Source organism: Epinephelus lanceolatus, chromosome 21, assembly GCF_041903045.1.
Source record: "Epinephelus lanceolatus isolate andai-2023 chromosome 21, ASM4190304v1, whole genome shotgun sequence".
Lineage (NCBI taxonomy): Eukaryota > Metazoa > Chordata > Actinopteri > Perciformes > Serranidae > Epinephelus > Epinephelus lanceolatus.
The window spans coordinates 32913760-32926898 of record NC_135754.1 but is presented as its reverse complement, the minus strand read 5'-3'; the positions used below and the strand labels follow the sequence as shown (position 1 = coordinate 32926898).

The following is a 13139-nucleotide window of genomic DNA, read 5'->3' as shown; positions in this document are numbered from 1 at the left end:
AAACGTAAAGAAACATAAAGTTTCAACATAACTGCTACATATGAAACATACAAATGTAAAATATCCGTGACAACGGCAACACTTATTTTGGCAACTAGGCTAATTGGAGACATGTAAATACTTCCACGACTCCACAAACTAGTCAGACATTTGTAAACCAACGATCAAGTTTTTGCAACCAGCTGTTAACCCGTTTCTTTGTAGAAATGCAGACAGACTCAACTGGCTCTTCTGGCTAAACAAGCTGTGTGACAAACCAGCTTTTCAGATTCACCTTTTCCCAAAGTCTTGGGGACTGTCACTGTCTCACATTTTAAAGGCAGTCTGGATTTCATCAGCTGCGTAGATGAGGAATCACTCTCATAGTCAAACCAGAGGCGGATAGAGAACAAGCAAACCAGACTAAAATCAAGAGAGGAATTGGGGAAGTGAAACGAGAGCATGTTAAGGTTAAAGCCTCTTAGCTCAGCAGTGATTTAGTGTGCTTTCTAGCATTACACTAAGATTTGATCACACCACTTTTCCTGTAAAGAAATAGCTCATTTATCAACCTTTATCATATTGGTTGCAACACTGTGATTGTGATGCATCAAAGTAAGTGTCGCAGGCAGCCTACAATCATTTGACGAGTCAATGCAGTGATATGGTATGTGCGATCTGATCTATAATTACTGGCAGTGGTGTACAGTTTCAGTGGCCCTGATGAGACGCTCTGATAATGAATCTCATTTAGGATCTAACTGAAAAAAAGCACGATCAGTGATGCCAGGCCCAGGTGCAGCAGAGCTCGACAAACACTATTGTACAGGTTTTATTTAGGAATCCAAACCCATTCACAATTGTCCTTTTGGAGATTTGGACGTTGAGTCACACAAGCAGATTAGAAAAGCCCAAATCGTTTGACTGCCAACACCCTACGAGGGGTGAGGAGGTCAAATTCACCCACTTAACCATGAGCACACTGGTATTTTATTCAACCACCCCTGAAGTAATGATCAAACTCTAAACATAGAGCAGAACCATCCTTTTAATCTGGCTCCACTCCAGCTACACAAGTTTTTTTTAAGGGTTTTCCATTGCTTGGGCCTCACACTTACGTCATGGTACAAGCTAACTGGTAGGGAAAAGTTGATGGCTATCATTAAATATCATGCACTCAATCAGGGGCGTAATGGGCTACAAAACAAAGTGGTACCATATTGGGAGTACTTTAGCACCACTGGCTCACTAAATATGGACAAAGGTACCTAACAATGGCATTTCCTTGTACATGTATGTGTATTTTTTCCCTAAAATTACACATTTACATAAGTGGTGGAACGTAATTTACTCGAGTGCTATACTTACTTACAAATTTGTGTTTTTTTTAGTTGAGTATTTTCTTATAATGCTACTTTTTATTTGACTACATTTCAGAGGGAAATACTACTTTTACCTTCACCACAATCACCTGACCGCATTAGTTGCTCCACATATCAGATTTTTTTCAAACAGAACATATGAAAATGTACAGCTGAAAAAAATGAGTCAATCGACAGAAAATTAATTGGCAACCAGTGTTGGCACTGAGCTTGTGGTGCCAAAAAAATACATTTGATAAACTCAACAGCAATGTCTCTTTCCAGAAATCATGACCTGGTTTCTCAAGATAATCCACAGACCTTCTTAAGGCCCTGACACACCAAGTCGACGGTCGGCCATCGACCAAAGTTGGGCGTTGAGCGTCTGTCGCCCTAGTTTTTGCGGTGTGTCCCGCACCGTCGGCACTTCGGCGTTGGCGGCTTTTTGGCTGATTGAGCATGTTGAATCGGCGGCGGAACTTATCGGTGAGAGAGATCACTCTGATTGGCTGTTCAGGTTTTATTTCCTCGCCCCTGTAGCGAGTGAATCTGTCTGTAGTGAAACCAGGGCTAACCGGTGCTTCCTCCTCAGGCTCCACTTCACTCAGCTGCCCGACAGATCCGCTGCTTCTTCCCACTTTAACCTGAATAACAAACTGGCGCTAGCTGGGAGCGGCTAGCAGAACGTTAGCCGCAGCATGACAGGAGGGAAGGGTTAGGGTTAGGGTTAGGGTTAGCCGCCGCTAGCCTCCCAGTTAGCCCCGGCTCTCCGTTTGGATCCAACCGGAGCACCGAGCCCTGGTTTGTTATTCAGGTTAAAGTGGGAAGAAGCAGCAGGAAACCCCTCGGCTGACAGGATGTACCACTCTCTCACTCCGCTCTCTCTCACGCATGCGCAGAACATACGTGCCACTTGGCCGTCAGATGTAGTCCGTGTAGTGTGTTCAAATGCAACTGACACAGGGCGACGTGAGGCGTCATAGACGACGCAACAGTTGGCTTTCGTCGCCGCTAGTTCTTTGATGTCCGTTTGGTGTGTCGGCACCTTTATGAGCAGGAACTATTTTCTACCTACCAAACTACAACTGTCAACTGTATCACTACGCAGAAGGGAGTGTGCATCTACTCATGGGTGAGAGGTTGTGAAAGCGCGAGATATAAACTTTAAAGGCGTCCTCTTTGGCTGAGCTTTAACCTTAACTAGCTCAGTGGTGCTAGGTGAGCCAACAGTAGAGGCATGCTTACGTCTACATGGTAATACAGTTCAGCTCGTTCTCATTCCCAGGTCTGACGTTGACGCTTTGTCATGCCCGTTGACATGTGATATAGATACCTTTAGTGCCTTTACGAGACGCACCAGGCTTTCAACTAAATCTAGTGTAAACTACTTTGTGCAATACTTGATACTGAGAGCAACTGAGTCTGCGTAGGGTGGGAGGGAGTGGAGGTGGATGGGTCAAACAGAACCAGACTTTCACCCAGGAGACTACAGTTTGTGTCCTGCGTGAAACCAGAGGTCACCGTTGTTTTAACGTAATGTTATGTGATTTCCGTACAGTCCTAAGGCACTGACACCACGTTACAATACAAAACAATTACGCTTATTTTAACCCAAAACAATCTTTTTCTCCAAACTAAACCAAGTAGTTTTGTTGCCTAAACCTAAACGCAGTTGTTCCACAACATCAACCACATTTATCAAAGTGCTGTTCCTTACATAGAGATGCTAAAGGGTGCCCTGTGCGTCACTTTTAGATGCCCAAAGCGTCAGTATTTGATGACCTGGGAGTGAGAGCAGGTGATACAGTTGGTGGCTGTAGTTTGGTAGAAAGAAAATAGTTCCTATATGAAGCTGCTCACAACAAGGTCTGTGGATTATCTTGAGTAACCTGATCATCATTTCTGAAAAGAGACATTGCTGTTGAGTTTTTTAAACATATTTTTTGGCGCTTTGAGCACCACAAGCTGAATGCCATCTAGTTCCATTATATTGGAGAGAAGGCAGACATCTCTACAGCCGATATCTCCAACACTCGGCACTAGCACTACAGGTAAGAGGAAAAGATATCTTAGATTTTTTTTGGACAACTGTCTCTAATAGTACATTTTCCTGATTATACTCGCATACTTTTACTTAAATAACAATGTCAGTGCAGGAGTATTTTTATATCAGGATTAGCACTAGTACTTACTTGAGTAAAAGCTCTGAATACTTCCTTTGCTGCTGAAGGGACATGACTGTAACCTCACCCCACAACCTAAATCAGACCCAGCGTTCAACCTCAGCAGCCTCTTCCCTCTCACTTCATCCACCATTACGGTTTACAGACAATGATGCAGAACACAGAACCCAAAACTCCAGAGACAGAGAGAGCGAGAGGACAAAAAGAGGAAATAAGAAATCCAAATCCACTTTCTTGTCGTCACAGTCCTCCTTCCTGCGCAGAGGAAACCGGATGATGGCATTTTGGAGCATGTTCAGATAAATGACATTGATTTCTTATACAATGCCGCATCCTGTGGCCTACTATACCATAATAATATTACCCCCTTTTAACTTTTCAGTCAGTCGCCCTCGGGGGGGCAGAAATGAAGCTGCTGCATGAGACAGAGCAGGGGCCGATATTTAGTTCTGCAGATCCAACAATCAATCATATCCACTAGTTTCAACATGTCCAAAACGGAACATGCTGGACCTCGTAAAGAGGCAGGAGAAAAGACACATGGATGATGAGCATCAGACATTATCGTAACCCCGGAGTGTGTGCGCTTGTGTCTGTGCACCTTCCTGTGTGTGTGTGCGCATGTGTATCTGATTTGTTTCCAGGAACACCTCGTCAGGGGCTTTGAGATGCAAGTCAGCACAAGAAGGAAAGTGTGTTTATACGAGCACAGACGCATGTTCGTTCCCCCCGATGCTTCCAGACACCTTGAATGACTTTTTTTTTTTCTCTCAGTGGGAGATCCTGGGCGGAGCCATGCCACCGCAGCCATATAAACCTAAAGGCCAGAGTGAGACAAGATGTGACAAGCTCCTGAAGTCTTGCCATTCAGCGCTTCACCCTTTCTGTCTCTCTCTTGCTTCCGCTCTCCTTTGGCAGGGAAAAAAAAAAAAAAACTCCCTGCAGCTACCCAGCTTTTACAATCTTGGTGAATCCCTCACAACTGCAATCAGTCATGATAAGGTCTTTAATTAATGCAACAGGAAAGGAGAGGTCTTAGTCGGGGAAGCTGAAAACAAGCCAGTACTTAGGGTTAAATAACACTTTGATAAAGTTACACTTCCATCTTTCTGTCCTGCTTTTTGTCTCTGTGACTCGACAATAAGTTACCACCCAAAATGTACGTAAAATAATGTCTCCGTTGAAAAGCAGCTCACCAAAACTACAAAAAAACATACTCAGTCATGCTGATGGTTTTGGGTTTATCTGCTCAGGTTTTAATATCTGTCAAGTGTTCCTAGAGCTCAATACAAGTTAGATTTAAGACTTTTTAAAATGTTAATCAGAATGAAATTTAAGACGTGTTTTACAATAACCAAAACTGAAAGTTGAATCTTGGGTCAACACACAGTTTTTGTTGAATTTCCTCTTCAACGTCGTCCAGGCTTCAGTCACAGCTAGTGCAGCTGTTAATCATGGACACACAGTTTCTGTATAATCCCTTTGAGCTCTCAATCACTTTTTGCTTTTTATTGTTGCTTCTGAATCTTGAGCTGCTGTTATCTGTGAATTTCTTCAGTGTGGGATTAAGACTTATTTTATTTTATCTAATTTCTTCTTTCCTTCGCTTATTTTATCTTACCTTATTTCTTATTAGCTAATCTTATATCATCACATTTCTTCTTTCCTTTCCTGTTCTTTCCTTATTTTATCTTACCTTTTTTTCTTATCTTATCTTATTTCATTTCTTCTTTCCTTTCCTTTCTTTATCTTTTCTTATTTCTTCTTTCCTTATCTTATCTTATCTTATTTCATTTCTTCTTTCCTTTCCTTTCTTTATCTTTTCTTATTTCTTCTTTCCTTATTTTATCTTATTCGACATGACTCCTGATGCGTGACATTAAAAGACATTCAGTAAATCATTTAAGAAAAATAGATGTTACCAAATATTTTAAGATTTTAAAATGCAACACCAGAAAAAAAACAATTAATAAAATCTTACTTCCCATGCCCCACTCAGCATTTTTTAAGATTTTTAAGAGATTAATTTAAGACGTTTTAATACCAGTTAAAACTTTGAATTAAGATTAATGAATTCAATGTCTTAAAAGATTTTTTTAAGGATCTGTAGGAACCCTGTCAGTCTCTGTGATTTCTGATGCCAGAAATCTGATCTCAGGGTGAATGGTATGTGGTGCTTTAATGAAAAATTACATTATTTGATTTTAAAAACCCATTTGTGCCAGCAACTGAAATTTGGAATTTTTCTTAGGTGCAAGTGTTCTCTGGGCTCGCCTGAGCACAAATCCGAATGAAAAATAATAATAATAATTAAAATAAAAAAAATAATAATAATAATTAAAATTAAAAAAATAATAATAATAATAATTAAAATAAATAATAATAATAATAATAATAATAATAATAATAAAAACAAAACAAAACAAAAAATAAAACCTCAAACTGTTGCTACATACGACATTTAGGGATTACATAGTAGTTGGTATGAAATGTGTTAAAATTACATGCTGGCAACACAGAAAAATGCCAATGCAAAGTCTATTACAAACAGTCACAGTTTGAAGGAAAGCAAACCATTAGCACTGGCTTTCAGATTTTTTGTGCTAAGGACCCTAAACCAGTGCACATTAGATCATGGACGCTTATTTGATCAAATTTTAAAACAAACTAAATTACTGTATCTGCACTCTGAATGGGAGGGGTTTAAATTAAAAGCAGGTGGGGCCCATTCAGAAATTGTTTTTATAGCCTGAAATTGACGCAGGTTGATCAGAAGTTGCTATACTGATGAATTAGAAAACTATTTACAGAGCAGTCTCGGAGCTTCAGCTCATTTTTGATAACACAGCTATGATTTTTCTCACATACATATACAGCAGACATATTTACTCAGGATACTCGTTTCTTGCAAGTATTTGGCTCAAAAATCCCTTTATCACAATGACTTTTAGTTTCCCACAGGACACAAACAACGTTCTCCCTATTAAAAGTCCACGTTTTTTTGACCCATTCGCTTCCCCTTCCAGCTGCCCTACATAGACTCTCTCATTCTTTTATACTAAATTCATGTGTCCACTGTGTAAAAAAAAAAACCTCACTGACTTTGCTTTGCCTTTGTTTTGTGTTGCCAGTGTGTAATTTTAACACATTTCGTGCCACAAGTATTTCGTATCTACGAACTCATTACAAGCTGAATAACAAAAACATGCACACATACAGTTTTAAAAAAAAATTCATATAGAAGACATTTAATAAGCACAATGTTAGCATTTCTCCACCGTTTTCCAAATTTTGACTTCTGATAAAAAGAGCTTTCATGTCATCTAAAACGTCCTGTTCGCCACTAATCCAAATTATGTCTGTTCCAGATTTCAAGACTTAAGAACAATCAGTACAAACGTTGTGGAATTTTCCCTGATCATACTAAATATAGACTTTGGGAACAAGTTGGTTAAATCAAATCATTCACAGGACTCGTCAGCAGTTTTTACAGGAACCCTCTCTTTGGTTGAAACTACTTCCAGTGAAACTGATCACAATGATTTCTGTTATTCGCAGTAACCAGTGTTTCTGATTATGTTTTCTCAAAGTTTAAAGCAACACAAACTGAATTCTGTCTCCGTTGTCGTGAGCTGGGGGTTAAAATATCAGAGGCTGATGGGCAAATTAAACAAGAATCATCCTAAAGACTGTATACCACTGTAGGATAGGTGAGAAACACCGAACCTTTAAGGGTGGCCTTTACAGTGAAATCTGTGAATACAAATAGGCTCTGACTTTAAAGCGACAGCCATTGTTGTAGTTTTATGGGCCCTGGCTCTTTGTGTGTGTGAGACGCTGGTGTGAAGTGAACTTGCTGGTTTTTGACGCTGCATGAGAAAAGGTGAGAAAGCTGACGTAGATCCTTCATTGTTTCCCATAAACAGAGGCAGGCAGGGAAGTGGGCTCTATTTAAATGTCTGGATCAAGACAGACGCGAGCGCTTCCACAGTGTCTCTGACTGGAACTGCCCCGTTTCCCTCGTCTGATCTGATCTGCTGTTTACTGTGACTCACAGTCAACAGCGGGACTCCTCTCATTTTCATTTTAAAGTGACTTAATAATTCTAACACATATGAGAAACTGCTTTTTCAGTTCTGCTTTATCACCACCCAGACACTGCAAACTTGATTGATTCATTTACACAGAATATACAATTTGTCGTTACTCAACCGAGTTGTACGCAACATTCAGAGTGCATCTATGATTCAGAGTAAGTCAGGATTAAGGGTGTAAGTTTCATTTAAGCACTCTGGGACACACACACACACACACACACACACACACTAAACAGAGAGTTTGGGGTCCTCCGTCAGAAAATTCTGAGCATCAAACAAGTTTTATGCACCAATTTTTGCACCAATTCATGATGGAAACATTTTTTATTTTGTCAAAATAAAAGTCTGCTACTTCCATGTTTTTAAAAAGGGGGGTGGGGGACAAAGTTATATATCCTAAATATTGCAGAGGGACGTTTCCCCTGCATACCCACAAATCTAAACCTATGGAGCAGGATTGTCTTCACATGGCTGTCAACATGTAGCCAAGTCGGTGGCTAACAGCTAACAGTGCTGACCCAATAAACAGCGCTAACAACGGCAACAGTGCTGACAGAGCTAACGGTGTTAACCAGGGGGAAACAAGAAGGTCAGAGCAATGATTCCATGATGATGCCGTCCTGATATCAGCAGACTCACAGGCGCTAACATGCACGTGCCGCTGGATTGTCTAACTAACACAAAGGTAGCGTGCCTTCACTCTCTGCATGCAGCACCATTACTGCACTATATCTTTACAAAGTTTGCTTTTACAGGCTGTTACGGTTCTGAATCTTGTGTACAGATCTTTTAAACCAGTGGTTCCCAACTGGTGGGTCGCAGGTCCATTCTGAATGGACCGCAAGTGACTTGTGAAACTGTCAAGTTTGTATAAAACACACTTCATTTTGAAGTACAGTGAATTTCCAGCACAGAGCTTTTAATTTTAAGTTCCATGTCCTGCTGCAGAGTGAGCAAACTAGCTCGACAACACATGTATGACACAGAATATATTAAACTGTGTGGACCTTCAACTAATGATTAAGGAGAAATCTGGACCCCGTGGCTGGACCAGTTGGGAACCACTGGTTAAAAGACTGCCTCTAGACATTTAACAAATACTCAGCTCAAAATAACTACTCCTGTTGGATCTGGTTTTTCCACCCAAAACAAAAAATTGCGTCTACAAATTCACCTCAAAGTGCAAGATGTCCTCTACTACACAGAAAAGTCGCTCATTGGGTCGTGATTGGATTCAACACTAGTTGTGATGTCACAAAAAAAAAATCACGTTAACTCACACTTAGGGCTCATTTATGATCAATGACTGATATGTACTCTGCATTTACTTATTCCTTATTTGTGCATGTTTCTGAAAGCTTACAGATGCGGAAAAAATGGAGCAGTACCACCAGAGATCGTGGGGTCAGTTTAGTGTAGTTCAAGCAAGATTTGACTGTAGTAGACGACAATGACATTTTAAAAATGGCGTAATGGAACGAATCCTTGATATGGTGACAAGAATTCTTTGTCCACATGTGGCGAAGTAAGGGTAGTGGCGTTTACGATTGAAACAGACAAATCTCTTTGCGGGTTAAAGTGAGCACAGATAATTTTTCTCCCTTCAGCAGATAAGAGTAAAAACAACGCCTCATTCTGCACAGAGACGCTCAAACATCTACACGACAACAAGCAACTTTAAACAGGATTTATCTGGTTGATGTGGATCACATTAAATGTCCAAAAAAAAGCAGTACTTCCCTTTAAACCTTCACATCAAAGCACATCAAAGCAACTGACACAACAAAATTCACACCTCGTGGTGCAGTTCTCATTTTTACTTGCAGCTTTAAGCACATTTGGACCCCACTGTCCTGCCACTGTCGCCGGGCTCCAAAAACAGACACAATGACTCACGGCTTGTGTTGTTTTCCCCTCTCCTGACATACTGTATAATTACTCTATTAGGGCTCACATCATCAGTGCACTTATTAAGTCTACTGGCTGACAATTGCCTCTGGCCGGGCCTCATTTCATCGCTATGTGCCTTTGAGTGACACAAGCCAAATAGCCTGTTTGTTTGTGTTGGCCGCTGGCTGGCACGCATGCTACATGCCAACATGGCCAAAATAGGACATGCTCAAAGCTAATAATGTCCCGTCTGTGTTCTCTCAGGCCTCTCTTTTTTTTTGTGGTGTTGCATGGTTTATGAGCATGTGTGTTGCATCAGACAGTTTGGGACAGCAGCTAAAGTAAGGAGGTCATCTTTTTCAGCAAAGTTTTAGGAAAGCTTTTAAATAAAAGTGAATTAATGAGAGTTTGTTTCAGCACTGTTGGACTGACAGAAAACTCAGTGTGTCCTCGTTGAATTTGTGACAGTGGAAAGCAGCAAAGAGCTTAATAAAACAGAAAGGAATAGTCATTTTAAGGCTTCAGTGTCCTCTTTCCAGGCAGACACATCATCAAGCCCCATGACTGTCATTAATGAAGGAAACATCACAGGAAAGTACAAATTAAGAGGAAAAACAGCCTGCGGGCAAATCTCACCTTCTGTGAGCCATGTCTCCTGGAGTTGGCTTAAATCCTGGAAGAGGTCTGAACAGAAAGATAAAAAAGAAAAGAGTGAATAATCAGCTCGCTGCAGGATGACAAGCCACCACCATTTGTCTTTTCCTCCTGATATTTAAAGGCACTAACTAAGCCTCAGACTGATTCTGCCTTGGGGTTGTTTAAAACCATGATGTCAACATGCGTCATGTAAAGAGACCAGAGGCCAAAAATTGTGGACTTCCACTACTTTACCTTCAGATTCCTGAGGGGGTAATTCTGTGTCCATGTATTTCCTTTTCGCTGCCATCAACAGTCTATTTAGGGGCCCATTGCCATGCGACTTCTGCAAAACCCATAGATGTGAACAGAGGAGTGAGAAACAGAGTCCAGCAGGGCACATCAGTGTCAAAATGTTTAATGTGGCGTGCGTAAAGTGAAGCCAACACTTGGATGCGTTTCACAAAAAATAACAACATCACTAATAATAATAATTTCTATTGAGCTGAGGTGAACACGCAGCTCCTCAGAAAACAACACATTTCTCAGCAGTGGAGGCAAAGTGGGAAAAACAAACGCGCTGTTTGCGTCTGAAGAAAGTGACCATTTGGCACACACTGACACGCTAAATATCCCACTGAACAAACCCGCTGACAAACATCACTAAATGCAATGCTTGCTATGCTTAAGTTTGGAGGATTTTATAAAGGTTTAAACGGGGTGAGAAGTAGTTTTCTATCGCAGCTGCTTCAGCCAAAACTCGTGCAAGCAGACGCGAGACGGACGGAGACACAGAGAGATAAAGCCCGGTAGCCGAGTCATTAAAAACAGGCTTTAAAAAACAGGCTCTGAAGTAACAGAAAGAGTACGTACATTTGCTAAAGTGTAAGGCACTTGCTGGTCCAAATATCCATCCATCTTATAATCCATCCGTTAACCGTTTGTGGTCATTTAGGCTGAGTTGAGTGAGATCCACGCAGCCTGCAGGGAGAGGAGGGAGCGCTGCTTGTGAATGGAGCTGCGTGGAGGCTGCATGCATAATGAGCTCCATTCACAAAAAATGCCGAGGGGAAGTGATGGCGAGTGATTACCCAGCGGGCTGCTGCCCTCTTTACAAATCTCGTTTTTGTGAGTGTGACAGACAGCCCGTCACGTCACCTAGAAGTTCAGGTAGAGTTAGTTTTACGCACGAAAAAGCGCTTTTTACGCATTTTGTGCGTAATGATGAAGGTTAATTTGGTTTATTTGTGGTGTGTTCTGTTTTAAAAACATGTCAAAGCTTGCATGAGTTATGAGCGATATTTAAAAGCCTGTTTCTCGGGCTTTTTGCCACGTCTGCCCGGATTGCCAGGCTTCTTTGGCTCAAACTGTGACGGGAAACAGATGTGGAGTCACAGCAACATAACCAAACTTCGACGGAAAATAACCAACACATGTATTTAGAGGGAGTTTAAACACCTTTATATTAAAGTGTGTTGACTTTTGGGGGCCAGCTGTGCTGTCATGTTTGTTACAGACTAATTTAAGGAGAATAAGTCGACTTGCTTTTCTCGCTCGGGCCAGACGAGGCTCGTGATTGGTTCATTTCCTCTTTCAAGGGCTCGAATTTCTTGCCTTTGTCCGGTTGAATACACTGACTTATGAATGAAGTCTCGGTTCCCCGCGTGAGCCAATCAGAAGCCTGGTAGTCAGGCTCCTAGCAACCGTGGGAGGAGCTTGCGCCGCAGCAGCCAATCATGTCCTGGGCTTTTATGCTGGATTTTCCAGTTGTTTTTCATTCACAAAAAGAGGGAGAGGGAAAGTTAGGAAAAGAAAAAACTTCCATTCATAAAAACCTGCCCTGGCACGAAAAGTCCTGACATGTTTTTCTTTTTCTGCCCGGACAAACTCAAAGAACCTCGCTTTGTTTACTTCATCTCATGTCTCTAACCTTCTACTTATGACAGGCAGTGATCGCAGCCAGGCAGCAGGAAGTGGCACTACCTCTGCAGGAGCCTTGTACATTAAAATGAGCATAAAAAACCCACGTAAATCAGCTCAGGAATATGCATTCGTGCATTTTTGTGGTTTGAAGTCTAGGCCACATGAAAACCGCAGGATTTAAAGTTCTCCTCAGGAAGCTTTGTACACAGAATGGTGAAACGATCGCTGCTTATTGAAACTAAACTGCCAAACTGAAGCCACAAAGACTGTTTTTTAAGGAGGAGTTGGCTGCCAGGAGACAGGAAACAAAGTTCTGATGGGATTTGAGTTTTAGTTTCAGTGGTGAATGAGATTCAGAGACAAACACAACACGCGGTTAAAGAGCAATCCTCTCCCTCCTCTCTCCCCCGTCAAGATCTGATTCAATCTCCATAACAGGTGATACTGTACATGTTATTTCCTGCCTAATGATATTTAGATGTGAATTTAGATGCACACAACAGGCTATAAATATTACATCAGCCCTGCTCTGTGCAGCCGGCACTGAGCAGAGAGCAGGACAGGCTGGAGGATATTACACAAGTAAACATTACGGTTGTTTAGTTGTTGTTTTCAACAATCCAAGCCTCTCTGTTAACTCCATGGTAACCATATCGGCTAAAACAGTGGTTCCCAACTGGTGGGTCACAGTGTAAAAGTGGGTCTGAATGGACTGCAAGTGACTGAGGGAAAATACATGTTACGCAAAATTTTGTTTACTACATTTACCTCTTCAACCTTAAAAATATCCTTCAAATGAACCAAGTGGAGGGAGGAAAATCACTTCGGTTGAACTCCACTCTAACCTGTGATATGAGGTCGCAACTGGATGAAGACTTCTATGTAGTATGAACTGAAAGATAAATATAAGGAGTTTGTGGTGAGGGTCAGATTCTGGACATTTTATCTCAGACATTAAAGAAGCAGTGTGTCAGATTTAGTGCCATCTAGTGGTGAGGAATGCTGATTGCAACCAGCTGAAACTTCTCCCGGTTCCAATTCCTTCAGTGTTCATTGTTCAGGTTTTTTTT

General features: G+C 41.3%; 1 protein-coding gene across 3 annotated transcripts in view; it reads right to left on the bottom strand.

Annotated features, from left to right (window-relative positions):
* Window positions 1-11235, bottom strand: part of etv4 (ETS variant transcription factor 4) — a 56830-nt gene extending 45595 nt beyond the window's left edge. For 2 of the 3 annotated variants that reach the window (XM_033611598.2, XM_078163544.1), the window contains exons 1-3: window positions 11020-11235; window positions 10402-10492; window positions 10147-10194 (exon numbers count right to left, since the gene is read on the bottom strand). In XM_033611598.2, the coding sequence (XP_033467489.1) occupies window positions 10147-10194; window positions 10402-10492; window positions 11020-11076 (196 nt within the window). In that variant the 5' untranslated portion in view covers window positions 11077-11235. Of the gene's footprint in view, window positions 1-3532; window positions 3672-10146; window positions 10195-10401; window positions 10493-11019 lie in introns of those variants that run through there. The other variant, XM_078163545.1, reaches the window with a different exon arrangement.
* Between the last annotated feature and the right edge of the window lie 1904 nt (window positions 11236-13139).